Source organism: Silurus aristotelis (genome assembly GCF_946808225.1).
Source record: "Silurus aristotelis genome assembly, chromosome: 12".
Lineage (NCBI taxonomy): Eukaryota > Metazoa > Chordata > Actinopteri > Siluriformes > Siluridae > Silurus > Silurus aristotelis.
The window spans coordinates 24,264,627-24,289,201 of NC_139585.1; the positions used below are offsets into that span (position 1 = coordinate 24,264,627).

The 24,575-nt window shown below is 38.7% G+C and overlaps 1 protein-coding gene across 5 annotated transcripts in view; it reads left to right on the forward strand.

The window, feature by feature from the left end:
* The window catches only part of LOC310734619 (uncharacterized protein MYH16), a 150,945-nt gene that overhangs the window by 34,034 nt on the left and 92,336 nt on the right, over window positions 1-24,575 (forward strand). For all 5 annotated transcript variants that reach the window (XM_083556910.1, XM_083556911.1, XM_083556908.1 and 2 more), the window contains 8 exons: window positions 1,660-1,746; window positions 1,837-2,082; window positions 3,167-3,284; window positions 4,152-4,279; window positions 5,689-5,885; window positions 7,262-7,394; window positions 8,614-8,830; window positions 9,812-9,948. In XM_083556910.1, the coding sequence (XP_083413036.1) occupies window positions 1,660-1,746; window positions 1,837-2,082; window positions 3,167-3,284; window positions 4,152-4,279; window positions 5,689-5,885; window positions 7,262-7,394; window positions 8,614-8,830; window positions 9,812-9,948 (1,263 nt within the window). The remainder of the gene's footprint in view (window positions 1-1,659; window positions 1,747-1,836; window positions 2,083-3,166; window positions 3,285-4,151; window positions 4,280-5,688; window positions 5,886-7,261; window positions 7,395-8,613; window positions 8,831-9,811; window positions 9,949-24,575) is intronic.

A 24,575-nucleotide genomic window follows, 5' to 3' on the forward strand; every position in this document is an offset into this window, starting at 1 on the left:
TTCTTCAGTGGCCTGCTATAGAGCTTTGACCTCAAGCCGCCTGAACAACTTTGGGATAAATTGGGATGAATTTACAATTTCCTGGTTAAATGTATACAGACTCATGGTGTAAAATGTTCAGCTCCAAAATATTAATGTAAAAATGTCCTTTATAAACGCTTTCATATCTAAGGAGTGTTTATCATCTTCTAAACCATGTCCCCTTGGTGACTGTTCCAGTGGTATGTATTGTTGTTCTATAACATTGCTTTAAGAATGAACACAAAATATTTCTATTCAAATCAAAGCATGTGTATTACTAATACACCTAAAGTTATATTATTAAATCATAAGTGAATGTCTGATTTTTTAAAAATTATTATTAACTACTGTAAAACCTGTACTCGTCACTAATTCGTTTCAGAACTATTGATGAGTGCTAAAACTGAGAACAAGTAGCTGATTTTTTACATTTTAACCACTTTAGGACCCATGATTTAGGCCTATAATGCAAAAAAAAAGCACAAAAGGCAACGCTATGGCACTGTTCATGAGCTAACACGAGAATCTTCATGCTCTCGCGAGTGTCATCGCTAAAGTCTTTGTTGAGTTTAATGCATGCAAAGAGTGACAAAACATTTTTCAGTTGTCATAACGTGACGAGTACCGAATTTGTCGAACGAGAGCTGAGGTATAACTGTATTGCAAAATTTAAGCAAAAAACTGATCTAGTTTTACACATTTACACTGGTTTACACTGGTAACAATTTCATTGAAACACATCTACCTAGGGCTTTTGTAACCCATTCAAAAGCACTGAATAAATCTTTTACGTACCAAGGCTGGAGAAGTTCTGAAAGTTGTAAGTCAAAACATGTCATTAGACATTTTTATGACTTTGTTTTTACATGAAAGAGAAAAGAGAGAACAACCCTTAATTACCTGGGTTCATGCGTTGACTGATTGACATTATAATAATATGATTTTTTATTTTTTTTTTATCATTGCATTCATGATATTTTGAGAAAGGTGCATAATGCAGTGCTTCATAACAGCAGTGTGTTTTCGAATGCAAATGTGATTACCAATGTACTTTGAGAAACTTTCTCTGTGGTTTTGTAAGTATATGAATATGGATTGGAATAGTGGGAGAATTACAAAACATAAAAAAACGACAAGTGAACATATTTCTTAATTCCTAATGCATTCACTGTTTACAATAAAACAGATACTTTTATGTTGTCTTTTGGATTTGAGCAAATCCTCAAGTACTGTTATATAAATAATTAATGCACTAATGTATAATGAAAGCTCAATATCGGTAGGCTTATAAATGACTAATTTGTGTGTGTGTGTAGTACCTGATTTTCGCCCTGACTTTTCACATGCTATAGCAGGGTAATGGGAAAACATGACATTTCAGGCATTAAAATGAGCACTTGATCTGCAAGTAAGCACTCCGACTGTATTTTTTTTATGTAAACAGTAAGGTTTTAATAAAATCCTCATATCTGTCACCAGGAGCACTTACGCTGCAGATCAACTCTAAAAGAATAATCCCTTCTTTCTTTTTTTCACACACACACAGACAAACAATGTCTGATGAAGTGTCTGCGAAGTGTCTACGGTATATCGTGTGAGGTTTGTAGTGGCTCACTGTGTATACGTATGAACTCGCAGGTAGAAAAGCAGCGTGCTGACCTGACTCGAGAACTGGATGATCTGACAGACCGTCTTGAGGAGGCAGGAGGTGTCACAGCCTCTCAGGTGGACTCATAGTAAATACAATAATGGAGGATTTTTTTAAATCAGTTCTTGTCGATACTAACTTGCGTTCTGGCTTCATATCTGCTGTAGATGGAGATGAATAAGAAGCGCGAGGTGGAGCTGCAGAGACTCAGGCGTGAGCTGGAGGAGTCCTCGGCTCAGGCCGAAACGATGGCGGCGGCTCTGAGGAAGAGGCACGGAGACGCGCTGACTGAGATGAGCGAGCAATGCGAGGGCCTGCAGAGGACTCGCGCCAAACTAGAGAAGGAGAAGCAGAACCTGCTGCTGGAGGTGGACGACCTGGCGGCTTCGCTAGACACCATACAAAAGGCCAAGGTCAAAAACTCTCTCAACTACATTTACAGCATTTGGCAGATGTGCTTATCCAGAGCGACTTATGATTACTACAGGTAGTAGGGTGGTAGAAACGATAGAATAAAGAGGAGTTTTTGTCACCGTGATAAAGGACAGGGTAAAGGGGAATCTCTGTGGGGGAATGTCCATGTTAAAAAAATGGCTAAAAGAAATTCAAAGTCCAAAATTTACACTATATGAACAAAAGTATTTATTACACCTGACCTTTCTTGCCATATGTAGTTCTTCTCAAAACTGTAACTACAAAGCTGGAGGCAAACAATGTATAGACAATGTGTTTGGATGCGGTATAATAAAAATTTGAGTTCACTTGAAATTGGGAACCCAAACCTGTTCCAGCATGACAATAACAATAATAAGGTGCCAAAAAGATGTGTTTTTCCGTGGGTTGTAAAGGAAGATCTAGAGTGACCATATAGAGCTCTGATCTCAGCCCTACTGCACATATCTGGGATGAATTTAGGTCTCCTCATCTCACCTCACCTACATCAGTACCAAACTTTACTAAAACCCTTGTGGCTGAATGAGAACAAATCTCCAAAATAGTGGAACATCTTCCCAGAAGAGTGAAATTATTATAACTGCACCTATGGACAGTGTCCATAACGTTTGTCCATATAGTGTATATAATCCACAATTCCCTCTTTAATTTGTTATACTTTTTTTTACCATGTTTTTGTACCAGTAATGTGAATATCCATGTAAATTCCTGCAATCTGCATTATTTATGGATAATGATTCAATCACCTAAACAATCCAAAACATATTTAATCTCCTTTAAAAAAATACAGTGATTCTAACATCTAAATCTAACGTCTAAATTTCAATAGCAATTCTCAAGTTATCATTTCAAAATTACTCATGTCCTGTAACATAATACTACTATTAGTCTGAACTGTTCTCTATGACAGACATCATGTAGAGACAGATGTGCAGTTCGTTGTGTGATCTCAGCTTCAACCTCTCATTAACTCATTCATCCACGAGCAGCTCAGGCAGATCATAAAGCTAATGTCAAGCTTTATGATTATGTGTGTAATACCAGGCGTCCACTGACATGCAGCTGAAGAAACTGGAAGACTTGCTGTCTGAGGCCAACTCGAGGAATGAAGACCTGCAGAAAGCTCTCACTGAGGTCACTGTGGCCAAGAACAGACTCACAGGTAGGAGAGATAATGTCGGGGGAATACTACCCCAATTCCACATGTAAATAAAAATAGAATGCAATGATTTGCAAACCTCATAAATCCATATTTTATTTACAATAAAACAATACAACATATCAAATGTTTAAACTGAGAATATATAAAATTTTTAGGGGGAAAAAGAAGGCCATTTTGAATTTAATGGATGCAACAGGTCTTAAAAAGTTGGGACGGGGCCATGTTTTTGTATTACTGTGTAGCATCAGGTCTTCTGTCCGTATACATCTGCGAACTGAGGAGACCAGTTGTTGCAGTTTTGTCAGAGGATGTAGGTGAGGTCAGGAGTCCGGGGTGCAGCCATCGTTTTAATTTATCCCAAAGGTCTTTAATAGGGTTGGGGTCAGAGCTCTATAGCAGGCCACTCAAGATCTTCCAATCCATCACATGTAACAAATATCTTCTTGTGCACAGGGACATTGTCATGCTGGAACAGGTTTGGGTATCCTAGTTCAAGTGAAGGGAAGATTTTATACTATAGATAAAGGAATATAAGAATATAAGAAGGAATATCATTTGAGAATAAAATAAGACATCCGACACAGTTGTGTGTCTCCAGCTTTGTGGTAACAGTTTGGAAAGATACCACAATATGGCTGGAAAAGTCAGGTTTCCCAGTACTGTTTGGATGCTGAAACATCTTTTCTTTGTCTCTAACCTAATGTAAAATGAGTGATTTAGATGTGTTTAAATCAATAATTCCCCTAAAAACATTTTATCCAATTAAATATGCATACAGTAATGTTTATTCTGTATCTGTTCTTACAAATGTTCTTTTATTAAATGCGCGACAGTAACAGGTTTTTTTAATTCACTCCTCTCCTGTAGCTGACAATAACGAGATGAGCAGGCAGATAGAAGAGACGGAGACGAAATTCAGCCAGACAAGCCGCTCTAAAAGCCTCCTGACTGCACAGCACGAAGATCTCAAGAAACAATATGATGAAGAAGTCAAGGTGTGGTGTTTTATTTTATCGCTAACCGGGCTGTGATCCCGTCTGACTTTGATCTTTATAGTACAACCCCAATTCCAAAACAGTTGGAGAACAGTTTGCAAATCTCATAAACCTATATTTTATTCATAATACAACATGGAAAACATCTCAAATGTTTAAACTGAGAAAATGTACCATTTTAAGAATAAAGTAAGGTAATTTTGAAATTGATGGCATCAACATGTCTAAAAATAAAACTGGGACAGAGGCAACAAAAGGCTGGAAAAGTATGTGGCACTAAAAGGAAGAGCTGGATGAACATTTTTGCAGCTAATTGGGTTAAACTAAGGTCACTAAGATGATTGGGTATAAAATGAGCATTTTAGGTAGGAAGAGCCTCTCAGATGTAAAGATGGACAGAGTTTGACCAATCTGTGAAAATCTGTGTCTACAAAATTGTCAGACAATTTCAGTGTTCCTCAAAGTAAAATTGCTCGGTGGACCTTTCGTTTAGTGCTAATAAATTTTTCCTGATTTAAATTAGATTCGATCAGATTCGATTAGATTCTGACTTCGAACCCAGAAGTGCATTCCTAGCAATTGTAAAATATTTACATATGGCTATGATATATAATATATCTAAAAAATGACAGATGAATCAACAATATGAAATCAGTGATATGAATATATAATAAGCAGTACACGGAAAGGTGATGGATAATGCAATGATGAAGATATTGTATTTAGTGTTTATGAAAAGGTTATATACTGTACATGCGTGCACAATTTAATGGAGAGTGCAAAAAAGAAGACTAAGATGTTGAGGTTTTCATTGGGAGTGACGACGATGGACAGGATTAGAAATGAGTTTATTAGAGGGAGGACGCATGTAGGACGGTTTGGAGACGAGGTGAGGAAGGTGAGATTGTGATGGTTTGGACATGTGCAGAGGAGGGACAAGAGGTATATCGGTAGGAGAATGCCGAGGATGGAACCACCAGGGAGGAGGAAGATCATGGAGGAGGTTTATGGATGTGGTGAGGGAAGACATGCAGGTAGTTGGGTTGAAAAATGCAGATGTAGAGAACGGTGGGTATGGAGACAGATGATCCTCTGTGGCGACCCCTAATGGGAGAAGTTGAAAGAAGAAGAATTACAGTATATAATAGCCTTCTTTTTTGCACTCTCAATATAATTGAATGTGGTATGTACATAAATGTCAGGAAGATTTTTGTGCATAATTGTTGCATTTATGACACTTTTGTAATAATGTTTGTTCGACTGAAACAGATTTTGAATAAAGGCAAAGAATAAATAATAACTTTATTATGAACATATGTTATTGGACGGTAAACAAATATACAAAAACAGTAGGACAAAACAGTGCACAGAAATGTATTTGTGCTGTGTTTGTGTGTTTTTGCGGACAGACTAAAGCTGCACTGAGCAGCAGTTTGGTGGCGCTGCGGCAGGAGTGTGAGTCACTAAAGGAGCAATTGGAAGAGGAACAGGAGAGCAAACTCGAGCTGCAGCGCCTCGTCTCCAAACTCAACAGTGATGTAACGCACTGGCGGAGCCGCCACGAGGCGGACTCGATCCAACACAGCGATGAGCTAGAGGAAGCCAAGTACATGGCCTTAAAACTACACACACACATATCCCTGCACACATGAGACGTTATACTGTGCACATATCAGTGAGCAGACATCCGATGACTTATTAGTAGGTTGTAATGTACACAAAATTCACGGTTTGGTACGTACCTCGGGTTTTTAAGTTGCACTTCAGTTCAGTTTTGGTGCAGTTACGCAGAAGAAACGCAAAACATAAAATTGCATGCTGTTTTTTTTATTCACACAGTTTATTAGTATCATTAGTATCATTTAAACTTTTGGAAACAATTTTAAATGCAATGCCTGTTTGGTTTACATAAAAAAAAACCTATAAAAGTCAAATAGAATAAATCAAATGAATGTAATACACTTATTACTGTTTTGATTTAACGGAGTAATCGGTCAATTAAATTGATTAACTAAAATTAAATTAGTGAAAAAATATGTAATTAGTTTACATTTGTCAGACTCCATTTGGGTCATACAGGTGTGTGTGTGTGTGTGTGTGTGTGTGTGTGTGTGTGTGTGTGTGTGTGTGTGTGTGTGTGTGTGTGTGTGTGTGTGTGTGTGTTTTAAAGATATGTTCCACTTAACTGTTCTACTTATGTCAGCATCCTTTAACAAATGTCTGCATTTAAGAAACACACAAGATATTTATTTATTTATTTATTCATTTATTTATTTATTTATTTATTCAGGTTTATTTCACACAGGTTTAAAAAAATCTGTTTATTTTTTCTTAACTCCTATTGGTCATGTACATGTAACTCATAAGAGAATGCTCCTACATAAGAGAAATAAAATCATTTCAAGATGCAGAGAACTTCAGGTCGGTTCCGGGCTGCGTTAAATCACCCCTTCGAGAATTGCTTTCTTTTATCAGCACATCCTGGTATCCTGCTATAACTGTAAAATATCACTCAAAATGATGAGGCATAGCCAAGTTTGGACTGTTGGATAAACCAAATAAAAGGGGCATTTGTCTTAAATAAAAGCCCATATCTGTTTTTCCTGTCATGCTTCCTCCAGTTCTCAGTTATACTTGCACCTGTGTTTATACTCCTCCCCAGGAACAGGAAGGGAAATTAAGTACATGGTTACGTAATACAGTTTTTAAAATCACTTTGAATCGAATCAAATCAGCCTGTGTATATTACAGTTGAAATCCCAGGATGTTTATCATTTGTCTTAAGCAGTAACATGTCATAACAGGAGGTGAATACAATGAACATAATCCAGTTTTATAGAAAAAACTTTTTTTTTTTAACAAGTCAAACCAGATAGATGCCAAAGCTTTTCTTAGACCCTGGAAAAAAAAACATAATTTAAATAAATAGAAGTAATCGAAATAGATATCTTGGTCTACCACTTGTTTTTTCTGCTTCTGCAGGAAAAGGTTGCAGGCTCGGTTACAAGAGGCTGAAGAAGCCATAGAGGCCACGCAGTCGAAGTGTTCCAGCCTGGAAAAAACCAAGCAGAGGCTGCAGACAGAGGTGGAAGAGCTCAGTTTGGACCTAGAAAAGGTAAAGCTATATTGTAGTAATGTCATTTTATGTTCTTATCTCGGACCTTCTTACTCATTAGCTGGACCTGCTTTTTTTTCTTTAGTCCCATTCAATCAAAAAGATTCAAGATATTTATCTATGTTTACACTCTATCGCCTTCAAAATAGTCCCCTTGCACAGCAATACAACGCCCCCAGCGTTCCTGCCACTTCTGGAATGTGTCCCTGAAGTCTTCTTTTTAAAGCGTGTCAAGCACCTTCTGCTATTCGTGCTGGATCTCCGCGATGGCGACCTCTGGGCTGGATCTTTATCTTCGTTAAGAGGGCGAATCCGCAGGAGACAAATCTAGCGAGTAGGGTGGGCGGAGAAGTGAGATCATGTTTTCTCTGGCGAGAAACTCGTGTGAGAGGAGAGCTCGGTGCACATGGTCAGAATATAACCAGTTGCACTGCTTCTGATGTACAAAAGACGATGTCTTTTGGCACACCGACTTTATGAAGGTCGATGCTCATTGTGACTGTGCGTGCAGCCTTGTGCTGCCATCTGTTGGCATGTTATAAAACTAGTTTTGAAACTTTTTGATACCACTTCATATATTAATGGAAGATGAATGAGTGTTGCCAATACTAAAGCAAATCTAACTCTCGTCTTTCCTTATCCTTCATTTCATTTTCTTCAGGATGTTTCATTTTTTTGATGCACTTCAGTTTTTATATTCAGTTTTGTACTGAAAGCCAAAACCAGCAATGAAGAATTGCTGTTTATATGGTTAAATCCTTCTGTTTTATTGTTTTTATAAACCTAATCCTAGTCTTTGTTTCACCAAGTGTTTTAATTTATTTAATTTTAGTAATAATCTACAAAAATAATCTACAGCAAGGAGGACGATCACATGCAGTGAAGATACAAAGCAAGGATACTGAAGACTCCTCCTTACAAAAAGACTTTACCATATCAACATTTCTTTTTATACAGTGTGTCTGCAATTTAGTTTTGCCCAGTTTTTTAATGTATGCTCTTTATTCTAACTTGTTGTCCATGATGAAATCGCAAATGTGGTCAGAATAGCACCATTTGGCAGCATTAATATCGAAACATTTTGTTAATACCTCCTATATATTTTATATAGATACAATGTACGTTCTTTTGCATTGTTTCTCAATTAGAAATAAAAAATGTCTAAACTCTGAACTTATCTTAACTATGTGGCCATATGTAACTGCACTATGATACCCAGGCTAACAATGCAGCGGCGGTGCTGGATAAAAAGCAGCGGATGCTCGACAAGCAGCTGGGAGACTGGAGACAGAAGTGTGAGGAGCTACTGGCTGAAGTGGAAAGCTGTCAGAAAGAGAGCAGACAGCATGCTGCCGAGCTCTTCAAGCTCAAAACAACTTATGAGGAGTCTGTGGAGCAGAGCGAGGCTCTACGCAGAGAAAACAAGGCCATCCAAGGTTATATTTAATTCCATTGAATTATATATTTTGATCTGTTCTAAATGTACCTTTCATTAATACTTTTCAAGTTTTTAATCAAGATGGGCATAAACAACTATGGATGCTTTATGCAAATGTATGTTTATTATTAGTGAAACCAGACTCAATATAGAGCATAAAGAAAAAACAATCTTGTAAATGTATTAAAGTAATCATTGTGTTTTAAAAAAGGTAAATCATCAGGAAACCAAATAGAACTTTTGCTATGTTTCCACACGGACGGTTTTGATTGCCGGATGTGTGCATCATGGCGGATTTTGGTGCTTGATTTGAGACTTGCCGCATTGGTAAAACAAATGTTTGTTTTAATAATTTTTCAGACATCGTGAATAAATGTGTGCTGCATTGAAAGTATTAATTTCACCTGTTTTATATTTATTTGTTTATATTTTTCATAAAAATAGTCAAACAGAAATGCACGCTGCATTAACCGTGAGTTAATAAAATTTCTACCGTTAAAATGAATTTGCATTAATTCGTTATTATCAGGTTAACTTTAGCAGCCCTAATGTGTATGTGTGTGTGTATGTGTGTGTATGTGTGTGTGTGTGTATATATATATGTATACAATTTCTGAAATTACCTTAATGCTAACATGCAGTGTGACAGGCCAAGTTGATACAATCATGACTCACATTCCCCACACCTACTGTGTAACTATCTGGGATTATAAGGGTTTATAAATGCTAGGAATTATAAATCCTCACAATGCTAAACTTTTTTTCCGAATTGGGCTTAGAAGAGAAAGCTATAATTATTTGTGCAGAATTGTATCCAGTATGGAAAACATGCAAACTCAGTGAGATTCCTCAGGTTACACAATGTGGAAAATTGGGCCATATTTTCACACAAACACTGATGTGTTCCTTATCATCCACCCTGCAGATTGTATGAAATCTAAAAACTGAACACAATATTGATGTTATCGTATATGTTCAGAGGAAATTGCTGATCTCGCTGACCAACTTTCGGATGGGGGGAAGACTGTTCATGAGCTCCAGAAAATGAAGAAGAAGATCGAGATGGAAAAAGAAGAACTGCAGGCTTCACTGGAGGAGTCTGAAGCAGCATTAGAGGTACACAGAAGGGAAGAGGTTTTGATATTGTATGAATTTGAATTGTGAGCTCTTAAGACATACTTCTCCATTTTCACACTAATAATTTGTGGTTTATAATGAGCTCAGAGATCATGAAAAATGTTGGGATTTCATTCGGATTTTAGCCTGATTTTGTAATGCAAAGATCACACTCCGGGAACAGTGTGATTCAAATCCATTTACATTTACATTTGCCATTTGGCAGATGCCCTTGTCCAGAGAGCGCTTTGAGTCTCTAGCAATGAATAAATCTATACTGGTACCCTAGATAAATCAGTCAAGTTCCACACACTTGAAGACACTAGGGGCCTTAATCCAGAACCATAGACTGCTTGGTCACACTACCTGTTGATATAATTATTTACATACATACATACATACATACACATTATATATATATATATATATAAAGGAAATTGTCTGTAGCTCTAGCAGCAGACAGGAAACAGAAGTCAGGGTAAATAGGTATTGGGCTACAGGAATCTTTAAAGAAATTAACCCAGTGCTTTAGATTGCTCAGCCACGCTACCTGCTGGCCTTGATCTGCTAATACTCCCTGTCAGTGCAGCCTATGACTCAGTGCAGGGTTGGTCATAGAAAACTTGGATTCTCAATTCTTTGTCAAATCAGACTGAAATAGAACTGAAGTGAGAGAAACAGAGCTGCTTTACTGCCAAAGTTTACTCTAATGTTTAAAGTTTATATTATGAATTACTGAATGCTGATGTTTAGCAAGATAGGAAAGTTCAAGTTGAAGTATATCATGAGATGATCACTGAAAATGTAGAACTGAAAAGCATTAATGTCTGTAGAAAGTCTCAGGGCAGCAGGAGTGTGTGGTCTAAGTTGCAACAATAATAGATTCATACAGCTAGGTCCAACCATGTCAAGTAGATAATACAAAGAATAAATATAAGACATATTCAGAAGATGTAAAGCTCGATATCTCGAGCGGACTTTGAATGAACGTTATAAAACCCGAACTGGCAGCGGTGGGATTCGAACCCACGCCTCAAGAGAGACTGGAGCCTAAATCCAGCGCCTTAGACCGCTCGGCCACGCTACCTGTACAACTGCAGTGCTTGTACTAATATTTTTAGTTATATTGTTCATGCGTCTTCGGTTGTTAATATTTACTTGGATATGCTGCAGTCTAGTTAGCAATCTGTTGATATGGTGTATAAAACCCGGGTAAAAGATAATCATGTGTTAAACAGCGTGTCTGGGCAGTTCAGAAGCGGCTCGACTAATGCGTGAAACCTGCAAATCTGGCAACACCAGCAAGTGCCGAAGTCAACGTGACTCGTGTCCCGTTCACACTGCGAACGCGTCGTGATCTCCAAATTCGACCGCTCTACTCTATTAGCTCCCTTTGTTATCCATTCCAAGTGATTTGTAATGTAAAAAAAAAAAAAAAAACGTTTACACATTTATTTGCGAACGAGTGTACACTGAATTTAAAAAGTAATGTTGGCAGCGGTGGGATTCGAACCCACGCCCCCGAAGAGACTGGAGCCTTAATCCAGCGCCTTAGACCGCTCGGCCACGCTACCTTGTTGGAGTTCTTCGAGGAATCGATCACTGTGATTCGGTTCGGGCTGGTAATAATGCATCACAAACACAAACATGTTGTAGAGACAAGGTCCTGGAATTAAATTGGAATATCAGCAACTCTAAGATTATAAAAAAGTGAGCAAGAGAATGTAATTGAAATCACGCCCCAAAGAGACTAGAGCCTTAATCCAGCGCCTTAGATCGCTCAGCCACGCTACCTAGTATGCATTAACTATAAAAACCTGTGGGTTCTGTAAACTTCCCATAGTAGCGTGGCAAAATTTTTAAATATATGAATCTTACTTGTCCAGAGCGCCCCAGAATTTAGTGGGTGGTGCATCAGTAAAAACGCTCCATGTGGAGTTGATTGAACTATTTCAGACCCCTCCATGATTTCTAAGTGGGAGAATTTGCAAAATAGCAGGGTGTTCAAATACTTATTTTCCTCACTGTATGTATATATATATATATATATATATATATATATATATATATATATATATATATATATATATATATATATATATTACATTAGAGATTTGGCAAATTCAGTTTCATCAAGTGCCAGAAGATCAACTTTTTTTTTCTTCTTTTTTTGTCAGTGCATCAATAAACACAGCAAAAAAACTAAAGTTCAGTTTCAGTAGGAACAGTGTTGTTGAACTCCTTATTTTGCCAGTTCATCAAAGTCTGGAGTAAGTTTTGTTGTGGCAATTCTCAGGATAGATCCGAGGTGTTTGTCAGAAACTGTCGCAGTTTTTAAAGAGTATCAGATTACGCGAACAACGTCAATGGAGCTGAAGTGCGACATCTTTAGGGGAAACGTGGGCATTACATGGGAAAGGTAAATTGAACAATGTTTACCTGTACCTATTTTAATAGAATTTGGTCACGTTCGGCGGGCCGGATTAATAGAGGCCTTAAGCAGAAGTCACATCCAAAGAAAATATGGTCAGTAGTGCATGGTAAGATGCGAGGTCTGCATAAAGTTGTGCTTTTTTCCACTTCCGCGTTGCTGATCTCGACTTTCCATGAAGCATTTTTTTTAATACAGTCAACCCCCGATAATTCGCGGTACAGAACTCGCTTTTTTGGAAAATTCGCAAGTTCTCATTTGAAACCTAACTAACAGCAATTCCCAAAGTTCTGTCTCTATTACTATATATGCCTTGTCCAAAAAGTTTGTATGTATTTCTAAAGTAAAGCGCTACTTCACTCGTGACTCCAGAAAGTGACAGGAGACACACAATGCTGTCTGCACCCAGTTAAGGACTCTGATCTATTATAAACATGTTTAAATATTTCACACACATACACACTTGAACAGACAAAATGGCTGTAAAAGCCTTAAACTTTGCAAAGTGAGGGGTTATCAAGATTTTATTTTAAACCATATTAGTTAAAGATTTCCCCCCTGCAGAACTGCTGATGTTCCTCAGATGAGTTTCAAGGTTTTATTATATTGTATGCATACATACACACAATACAGAAAACTATAGAGGAATAGGAGATATGGGGTACTGAATGCTGATGTTAAGCAAGATAGGAAAGTTGAAGTTAAAGTATAGCATGAGATGATCACTGAAAATGTAGAACTGAAAAGCATTAATGTCTGTAGAAAGTCTCAGGGCAGCAGGAGTGTGTGGTCTAAGTTGCAACAATAATTGATGCATACAGCTAGGTCCAACCAGGTCAAGTGGATAATACAAAGAATAAATATGACATATGCAGAAGATGTAAAGATCAATATAAAGCATATTTCTGAGTATATCTAACGTGAAATTCATAAAACCCGAAATGGCAGCGGTGGGATTCGAACCCACGCCTCCAGAGAGACTGGAGCCTAAATCCAGCGCCTTAGACCGCTCGGCCACGCTACCTGTACGTTTGCAAGGTCTTGTACTTATATTTTTGTACTATATTCGTCTTCGAATGTAGTTGGATATGCTGCAGTCTAGTTAGCAATCTGTTGATACTGTGTATAAAACCGGGTAGAAGATAACCCGGTGTTAAACAGCGTGTCTGGGCTGTTCAGACGCAGCTCGATTGATGCGTGAAACCCGCGAATCTGGCAACACCAGCAAGTCTGAAGTCAACATGACTCGCGTCCCGTTCACACGTCGTGCTCTCAAAATCCGACCGCTCTACTATATTAGCTGCCTTTGTTATCCATTTCACCAGGAAGAGATTTAAAATGTAAGAAAACAACGTTTAAACATTTATTTGCGAACGAGTGTACATTGAATTTAAAAAGTTGTTTTGGCAGCGGTGGGATTCGAACCCACGCCCCCGAAGAGACTGGAGCCTTAATCCAGCGCCTTAGACCGCTCGGCCACGCTACCTAAATGATTCTAGCTGAGAAATCGTTACAGCTCTCGATCATATTCCACTTACGTTGTCGATAGGTGTGATCCAGTTTGTACTTGTAGTAGTATATAATAACTACAAACAGATTGTAGAGACAATCCTGGAATATCAGCAATTTAGAGCTTTACAACAACAGAGCAACAGATAGGCTTGAATTAAACATGCATTATGGCAGCAGTGGGATTCAAATTCATGCCCCTGAAGAGACTGGAGCCTTAATCAAGCGCCTTAACTGAACTTGATTAATTACAACATTCAGCCTGTGCTCAGAAAAGATATACAAATTAATCTTCTATAGTTTTTGGGTGGGAAAGTGCCACAATTGTTTGTTGGATCTTCTGGGATTTATGAGTTCAAATCCCACTGACCAAATGATAATATTAGGGCTGTTGCTATCGATTATTTTAGTAATCGAGTATTGTACCGATGATTCCAGCGATTAATTGAGTAATCGGATAAGAAGCAGTTGTTCTTTATTAAAGAGAAATACTAAATATACAAAAGAAAATAATACAGGTCTCTTAAAATGAACAAGTCATTTGTTTAAAAAAAAGGTTTTATTTTTTTTTATCGCTGAAACGGCATACAGGAATATCTGTGTAAATTAAACCAATTAGTGCCATATTTAATTGCCATATTATATAAAAATGTGAAAGAAAATATCTTTTTCTTCTTTTAGCTTCTCTTATTAGGGGTCACCACAGCGGATCATCCTGTGAATGAAAATATATAAATAAAAAAAACCATAAGTAGAAAATACATTTCAGATTACACAAAAAAAAGAAAAATTAAAGTAAAGTTTTGTTTTAGCTTGAAATGGTTTTAAACTTTCTGGCATTTTCTTTGGCCTGAATTCTCTTGAAGCTCTTTTCAAAAGTTCCATTCTTTGTAAAATCAGACTGGAATAAAACTGAAGTGAGAGCAACAGAGCTGCTTTACTGCCAAGAGCAGTTTCTTACATAGAGACAGGAGAGACACAATGCTGTCTGCACCTTGACCCAGTTATGGACTCTGATCTAGTATAAACATGCATAAATATTTCTTACACATACACACTTAAACAGAAAACATGGCTGTAAAAGCCTTAAACTTTGCAAAGTGAGGGGTTATCAAGATTTTATTTTAAACCATATTAGTTAAAGATTTTCCCCCTGCAGAACGGCTGATGTTCCTCAGATGAGTTTCAAGTTTTTATTATATTGTATGCATACATACACACAATAAAGAACACTTTAGAGGAATGGGAGATATGGGGTACTGAATGCTGATGTTAAGCAAGATAGGAAAGTTGAAGTTGAAGTATATCATGAGATGATCACTAAAAATGTAGAACTGAAAAGCATTAATGTCTGTAGAAAGTTTCAGGGCAGCAGGAGTGTGTGGTCTAAGTTGCAACAATAATTGATGCATACAGCTAGGTCCAACCAGGTCAAGTGGATAATACAAAGAATAAATATTAGACATATGCAGAAGATGTAAAGCTCGATATCTCGATCTGAGCGGACTTTCTATAAGGCATTTTTCTGAATACCTATAAAGTGAACATCTCAAAACACAAAAGGGCAGCGGTGGGATTTAAACCCACGCCCCCGAAGAGACTGGAGCCCAAATCCAGCGTACCATAGGGGCAGCACCAGCGAGTGCTGAAGTCAACACGACTCGTGTCCCATACACACTGCGAAAGCGTCGTGAACGGCAAATTCGACTGCTCTACTCTATTAGCGCCTTTAGTTATTCATTTTATTCGGTAGTGATTTAGAATGTAAGAAAAAAAAACTTTACGCATTTATCTGCAAAAGAGTGTGCATTGAATATAAAAAGTCGTGTTGGCAGCGGTGGGATTCGAACCCACGCTCCCGAAGAGACTGGAGCCTTAATCTAGCGCCTTAGACCGCTCAGCCACGCTACCGAATATGCAGCAGCTATTAAACCCGTGGGAACCGTAAACTTTCCTTAGTCGCCTATCAAAATTTTATTTCGGACTGGTAATAGTATATCATAACCACGACCATATAGTCGAGACAAGGTCCTGGAATTAATTTGGAATATCAGCAACTCAGAGATGTTTAATAACTGAGATTTTAATTAACAGCTTTGTTGAATATAAAGAAACATCTTGGCAGTGGTGGGCAGAGGTGGGAAGTAACGGAGTATAAATACTTTCGTTACTGTACGTAAGTAGATTTTTTTGGTATCAGTACTTTACTCCACTATTTATTAACTTTTTACTTTTACTCATTACATTTTTACACCAATATCTGTACTTTTTACTTCTTACATTTTCAAAACAGACTCGTTACTTTAGTTTTAATCCACTGATTTGGTGTAATATTTTTTTTATTTTCACTGTGCGCCGATTTTAGCCGAACAACCGATTTCCTGTTACTGCGCGTCTTTTTTAATCCACTGGTGTATAAAGTCCTGACTCTCACTCACTACAGATGTAGACTAGTTTATGGAGCTAAGAATCAGCAGGCAGAAGGCAGTAAGGAGTTTGGGGTTAATGTGGATGAGACAGAGGGAGTCAGTGATGTAAACATGACTGAGAACAGAAACATTCCTGATCATCATCATCATCTTTTCTCTGCTTGTGTTCTATATGTGGATCTTCAGCCTGGATACATTCATTAGGTAACAACATTTGTTTTGTATTAATATATATATATATTTATATATATATATATATATATATATATATATATATATATATATATATATATATATATATATATATATATATATATAAGTTATATAAGTTATATATATATATATATATATATATATATATATATATATATATATATATATATATATATATATATATATATGTATGTATGTATGTATGTATGTATGTATATGTATATGTATATTTGGCTGTCAAAATTAAAATGATTGTAAACGGCACTAAATTGTATTAACGCGCTATCAATTCAGCGCGCATTTTTGTTTCACCATTTTTATTACAAAAATGTAAATACATACTATAAATAACTAAATAAAAAAGAGGCGCAATTAAAACCTTCGGCAAAAAATACGTTTATCCACGGCATCCTTTCTTAGATATAAAATAAATAAATAAACTCCAAATAAAAATATTATTAATCAGTAAACTTTTGTTTTATTTCTGCGCCAAGTCTCAAATCAAACACCAAAATCCGCCATGCTTCACACCATTAACCCTCTAGGTGGCGTTTTGTGGGGTTTTTCCCTCATAATGGCGACACAAACTTAAATTACTGTCTTTATTGATCGTACAGATAAAAACAATACATCATTTAAATCTGTAAAATGTCTATAATTTTATATATATAAAAGCTTCTTGACTTGACTTGAAGAGGTGCAGTTTCTCCGGTATCACCTCATTAACTGTCCGTGTAGAAACATAGCAAAGGCTCTTAATGATGTCCACACGTCTCTGCACTGATATAGCCTTTATATTTAATCACTGTACATATGCTTACATATATACATCACATGCTGTACATATGATACATGTTTAACACCTCCAAGCTGCCAGTTTTGGGCACCTGAGCAAGCTCTTAACTCACTACTGCTCATTTAGTAAATGAGATCATTAAGAGTCGCTCGGGATAAACACTTCCAACAGGAAGTGGCTATATCTCGCTATCTTTGTCTCTTTATTTTCTCTATCTAATTGTCTCTGTGTCTCTTTTAGTAAATGTCTCTGTCTCACTGTATATGTTTCTCTCTTGCTGTCTCTCTATTTGTTTCTCATTTTTTCTAAAGCTGTGTCTGTGTCTCTTTGTCTTTGTCTCTGTCTCTGTCTTTTCTGCTTATTTATGTCTAACAAAGTTTTGAGTTTTGAAAGTAATGCCATTAGTGATCTATGATGAAAGACATCCCTGGATCAATTCTTACCTCTAGTTTCATATTGAACATTATAAGAAGTTTTTAAAAACAGAACAATGAAAGGTCATTAAAATTGGTTGCTGGTAAATCATGGTATATCAGTGGTGCAGGTGTTGGAGATGTGGTTCTTGTACCTGAGTCACTTCTCATAGACTTCGAGTTACTGGGAGAATGTACAGGAAGGAGAAGTTTTGACCCTCTACCATCATGATCTAAGAGAAAACAGTGGTCTCTTAACTATAGAAAAAGCAAGAGTCCAATAAGCAACGCCTTCTTTGCCACCCCTCTGGTAGTGTAGTGGTTAGTAATGCGGCCTCTGCTCTCTGACTCACCCGGTTCGATTCCTACCCCTTAGCTCTCCTTTAAATTGTTTAAAAAGTTTTATAAAAGAACCAAAAAAGGTCCTAAAAATCAGGTTCTTGCAGGAGATCCTGTGGCTCAATTGAAAGAGCTTTGCCTCTGGGTTGAGAGGTTGCCGGTTCAAACCCCGGCCAGGGCTCAAAGTTAAGAGTGTGGACGGTTCCGTTGGCAGTAGTAAAGAAGGCGTCAGAAATGGCTGCGTGGAAGGTTGGATATGGTTTCGGAGGGCGTATGCTGAAGCTGGGGGGCAATATCCGGGCATCTGCCCCCCCCGGCGTCTGAGAAGCTGAAAACAAGGGGTTAAGATGCAAAAACGTTCAAAAAAGTATCGACTTAGTTTTGCATATATAGGGAAAAATTCTGCCAAAAACCTATCACCCTTACTTTTTCTGAGGCTGTGAAGCAGCCAGTATTCACAGCCTTTGTTTACAGTCAACTACCTAATTGCTCACCAGACACTACTTTCCACACAGCTTACCCAGTGTGGGGACAAGCCAGATTCGAACCAGCAACCTCTGAGCTCAGAGGCAAGGCTTTTATCACAAAGCCATCAAGTCCTACAACACACCTTCTTTTTTTGGGGGGTTTATCATTTGTTTCATGCTTCAAAGCAAGAAATTCAGACCTTGATTAGAGCAGGTCTATCATTCTTTTCAAACCATCAACACAAGAATTTAACGGTAAAGAAAGATGTAGGAAGCAAATACAGATGTAAGTAACACAAGTTGAACCCACATTGTAAATAACAGGAAGAAAGCAGGATTCGAACCCTGATCCCCACCACCAGCGAGATACCAACCTTAACCCGTTGAACCATTGGTGAGGACAGGCTAGGAAGCTTATTAAGAGCAGGTCAATCTTTCTTTTCAACCCATTAAAAACAAAAATAAAGAAAAGAAAAGATGGAGGAAGTGAATCCTGATAGTGACTGGCAGACAGAAAGCAGGATTCGAACCCTGAACCCCACCAAAAGCAAGAAACCTGATTTAACCCACTGAACCATCGGGGAAGACAGGCCAGGAAGTTTGTTTAGAGCAGGTCTATCTACCTTTAAACCATCAACACAAGAATATAAAGCTAAAGAAAGATTTAGGAAGCAGGAACATAACCTACATCGCAACTAGCAGGCAGAAAGCAGTATTCAAACCCTGATCCTCACCATCAGCAAGGCACCAGCCTTAACCCACTGAACCATGGAAGAGATCAGACTAGGAAGCATGTTTAGATGAGGCACAAGCCTTAAACCACTGAGGGGCTCAAAGTTAAGAGTGTGGAAGGTTCCCGGTGACCGTAGTGAGGAAGGTGTCAGAAATGGCTGCGTAGAAGGTTGGCTGTGGATGGTTTCAGAGAGCGTATCCTGAACCAGGGGGTCAATATCCAGGCATCTGCACCCCTGGCATCTGAGAAGCTGAAAACAGGGGGTTATGAAGCAAAAGCGTCAACTTACGCTCCTGGCAGAAATTTATGTAATACAATTTTTTCCACCTTCTCAATGCAAAACTATCACCCTCACTTGCGGGGGGTTTTTTTTTCCTTAGGCTGTAACCCAGCAGGTCTTCACAGCCTTTGTTCACAGTCACCCACTCCATTGCTCACCACACACTAATTTACACACAACTTACCCAGTGTGGGGACAAGACAGATTTGAACTAGCAACCTCTGAGGGAAGGCTTTTACCACAAAGCCATCAAGTCCCACAACTCACCTTCTTTTTTTGTGGGGTTTATCCTTCGTTTCATGCTTCAAAACAAGAAATTCAGACCAGAAAGAAACAAAGAAAGCAGGATTCGAACCCTGAACCCCACCAACAGCAAAATACCAGTCTTAACCCACTGAACCATCTGGAAGGACAGACTGTGCAAATTGTTGTTTTTTTCAAACAATCAACACAAGAATATAATGCTAAAGACAGACTTAGGAAGCAAACCCATATCGTGACTAGCAGAGACAATGCAGGATTTGAACCCTGATTCACACCATTAGCAAGGCACCAGCATTAACCCACTGAACCATCAGGAAGCACAAGCTGGGAAGCTTGTTTAGAGCTTGTTTATCTTTCTTTTTAACCCATCGAAAACGGAATATAAGGATGTAGGAATCAGGAATTTAACCTACCTCATGACTAGCAGACAGAAAGCCAGCTTTGAACCCTGACCACCAACATTAGCAAAGTACCAGCCTTAACCCACTACACCATCAGGAAAAAACAGGATCGGAAACTTGATTAGAGCAAGTCTATCATTCTTTTCAAACCATTAACACAAGAATTTAACGATAAAGAAAGATGTAGGAAGCGAATACAGATGTAAGTAGCACAAGTTGAACCCACATTGTAAATAGCAGGAAAATAGCAAGATTCGAACCATGATCCACACCACCAGCGAGATACCAACGTTAACGCATTTAACCATCGGTGAGGAAAGGCTAGGAAGCTTGTTTAGTGCAGGTCTATCTTTCCTTTCAACCCATTAAAAAAATATATCGCTAAAGAAAAATTTAGGAAGTGAATCCTGATCGTGACTGGCAGACAGAAAGCAGGATTCGAACCCTGAACCCCACCAAAAGCAAGACACCTGATTTAACCCACTGAACCATCTGGGAAGACAGGCCAGGAAGTTTGTTAGAGCAGGTCTATCTACCTTTAAACCATCAACACACGAATATTAAGCTAAAGAAAGGTTTAGGAAGCAGGAACATAACCGACATTGCAACTAGCAGGATTCAAACCCTGATCCTTACCATTAGCTAGGCACCAGCCTTAATCCGATGACCCATGGAAGAGATCAGACTGGGGTGCATGTTTAGATGAGTCACAAGCCTTAAACCACTGAGCGACCACTGCTGAAAAGCATGTGTGCATTTTTGGCGGGTTCATACTTTGTTTTATGCCAGCGTAGTAAGAAAGAAGGCATGTAGGACTGGCTTTAAAACCTTATCACCAGCGTGGACTATATTAAGGACCATGTTCAGGCGTAAGCCTTAACCCACTTTTATTTTTTGGTGGGGTTATCTTTCATTAAAGACCAGGAAATCAAGAAATTAATCCAACACAGAAAGGACAGAATTGAAATGTTCTCAGAGTGGACAAGGTCCAGAAGTTTTATTTACCAGAACAGCAACCAGCTCGACCAGGAATCAAACTCATCCTCGTGGGGACCCTGACATTAACCCACTAGGCTATCACATCTATCTATCTATCTATCTATCTATCTATCTATCTATCTATCTATCTATCTATCTATCTATCTATCTATCTATCTATCTATCTATCTATCTATCTATCTATCTATCTATCTATCTATCTATCTATCTATCTATCTATCGAATATGATGTGAGGTTCAGTTAACAGCTAAAACAGGTAGCAGTAATAAGTACTTTTTACTTAAGTACATGTCAGAGCCAAAACTTCTTTACTTTTACTTGAGTAAAAAAGTATAACCAGTACTTCAACTTTTTCCCGAGTATTTTAAAACATAAGGATCTGTACTTCTACTTAAGTAAAGGATGTGTGTACTTTCGCCATCACGGGTGGTGGCATGTGTACCCACGCCCCCGAAGAGACTGGAGCCTAAATCCAGCGCCTTAGACCACTCGGCCACACTACCTCGCCTCTGTGATGTGTAAAACCTCTCTGTCGGTACCTTAAACTTTCAAAAGTAGCAGTCATCAGCAATCATGGAGGATGTAGCAGGTGGAGCAGGGGGGTTGGGTAGTGAAGAGAAGATGTTGTGGAGCTTACGAGGATCTAGTGCAGAGGCCTTGAGCAGAAGTCTCATCCGAAGAAAATATGGTCAGGAGTGCATGGTAAGATGCGAGGTCTGCATAAAGGTGTGATTTTTTTCCACTCCCTCGTTGCTGATCTCGACTTTCCACTAAGCATTTTTTTAATACAGTCAACCCCCAATGACTCGCGGTTCAGAACTCGCAGTTTGGAAAATTCGCAAGTTCTTATTTGGAACCCAACTAACAGCAAGTGGTGAAATATCTTAACATTTGTGGGAATTCGCAGCGGGACCCGGTGTTCAGGAAAGTTAGGAATGACATTTTGAACTATGTGTTTGGTCAAATATTGTGCAATATTATGTTTACAAAGTGGCATAATGTCTAGATGAATTCAATAAGGTACTACAGCACCATCGAGTGCTGAAGTCAACACGACTCGTGTACCGTTCACACTGCGAAAGTGTCGTGAACGCCAAATTCGACTGCTCTACTCTATAAGCTCCTTTAGTTATCCATTTTAACCGGAAGTGATTTAGAGTGTAAGAAAAAAAAACCCGTTTACGCATTTATCTGCGAAAGAGTGTGCATTGAATATAAAAAGTCGTGTTGGCAGCGGTGGGATTCGAACCCACGCCCCCGAAAAGACTGGAGCCTTAATCCAGCGTCTTAGACCGCTCGGCCACCCTCCCGAATATGCAGCAGCTATTAAACCCGTGGGTACTGTAAACTTTCCATAGTCGCCTATCAAAATTTTATTTCGGACTGGTAATAGTATATCATAACCACGACCATATAGTCGAGACAAGGTCCTGGAATTAATTTGGAATATTAGCAACTCAGAGATGTTTAATATCTGAGATTTTAATTAACAGCTTGGTTGAATATAAACAAACATCTTGGCAGAGGTGGGATTTGAACCCACGCCCCCGAAGAGACTGGAGCCTAAATACAGCACCTTAGACCACTCGGCCACACTACCTCACCTCTGTGATGTGTAAAACCTCTCTGTCGGTACCTTAAACTTTCAAAAGTAGCAGTCATCAGCAATCATGGAGGATGTAGCAGGTGGAGCAGGGGGGTTGGGTAGTGAAGAGAAGATGTTGTGGAGCTTACGAGGATCTAGTGCAGAGGCCTTGAGCAGAAGTCACATCCGAAGAAAATATGGTCAGGAGTGCATGGTAAGATGCGAGGTCTGCATAAAGGTGTGATTTTTTTCCACTCCCTCGTTGCTGATCTCGACTTTCCACTAAGCATTTTTTTAATACAGTCAACCCCCGATGATTCGCGGTTCAGAACTCGCAGTTTGGAAAATTCGCAAGTTCTTATTTGGAACCCAACTAACAGCAAGTGGTGAAATATCTTAACATTTGTGGGAATTCGCAGCGGGACCCGGTGTTCAGGAAAGTTAGGAATGACATTTTGAACTATGTGTTTGGTCAAATATTGTGCAATATTACGTTTACAAAGTGGCATAATGTCTAGATGAATTCAATAAGGTACTACAGCACCATCGAGTGCTGAAGTCAACACGACTCGTGTAACGTTCACACTGCGAAAGCGTCGTGAACGCCAAATTCGATTGCTCTACGCTATTAGCTCCTTTAGTTATCCATTTTAACTGGAAGTGATTTAGAGTGTAAGAAAAAAAAAAAACGTTTACGCATTTATCTGCGAAAGAGTGTGCATTGAATATAAGAAGTCGTGTTGGCAGCGGTGGGATTCAAACCCACGCCCCGGAAGAGACTGGAGCCTTAATCCAGCGCCTTTGACCGCTTGGCCACGCTACCGAATATGCAGCAGCTTTAAAACCCGTGGGCACTGTAAACTTTCCATAGTCGCCTATCAAAATTTTATTTCGGACTGGTAATAGTACATCATAACCACGACCATATAGTCGAGACAAGGTCCTGGAATTAATTTGGAATATCAGCAACTCAGAGATGTTTAATAACTGAGATTTTAATTAACAGCTTGGTTGAATATAAAGAAACATCTTGGCAGAGATGGGATTTGAACCCACGCCCCCGAAGAGACTGGAGCCTAAATTCAGCGCCTTAGACCACTCGGCCACACTACCTCGCCTCTGTGATGTGTAAAACCTCTCTGTCGGTACCTTAAACTTTTAAAAGTAGCAGTCATCAGCAATCATGGAGGATGTAGCAGGTGGAGAAGGGGGGTTGGGTAGTGAAGAGAAGATGTGGAGCTTACGAGGATCTAGTGCAGGGGCCTTGAGCAGAAGTCACATCCAAAGAAAATATGGTCAGGAGTGCATGGTAAGATGCGAGGTCTGCATAAAGGTGTGATTTTTTTCCACTCCCTCGTTGCTGATCTCGACTTTCCACTAAGCATTTTTTTAATACAGTCAACCCCCGATGACTCGCGGTTCAGAACTCGCAGTTTGAAAAATTCGCAAGTTCTTATTTGGAACCCAACTAACAGCAAGTGGTGAAATATCTTAACATTTGTGGGAATTCGCAGCGGGACCCGGTGTTCAGGAAAGTTAGGAATGACATTTTGAACTATGTGTTTGGTCAAATATTGTGCAATATTACGTTTACAAAGTGGCATAATGTCTAGATGAATTCAATAAGGTACTACAGGGGCAGCACCATCGAGTGCTGAAGTCAACACGACTCGTGTACCGTTCACACTGCGAAAGCGTCGTGAACGCCAAATTCGATTGCTCTACTCTATTAGCTCCTTTAGTTATCCATTTTAACCGGAAGTGATT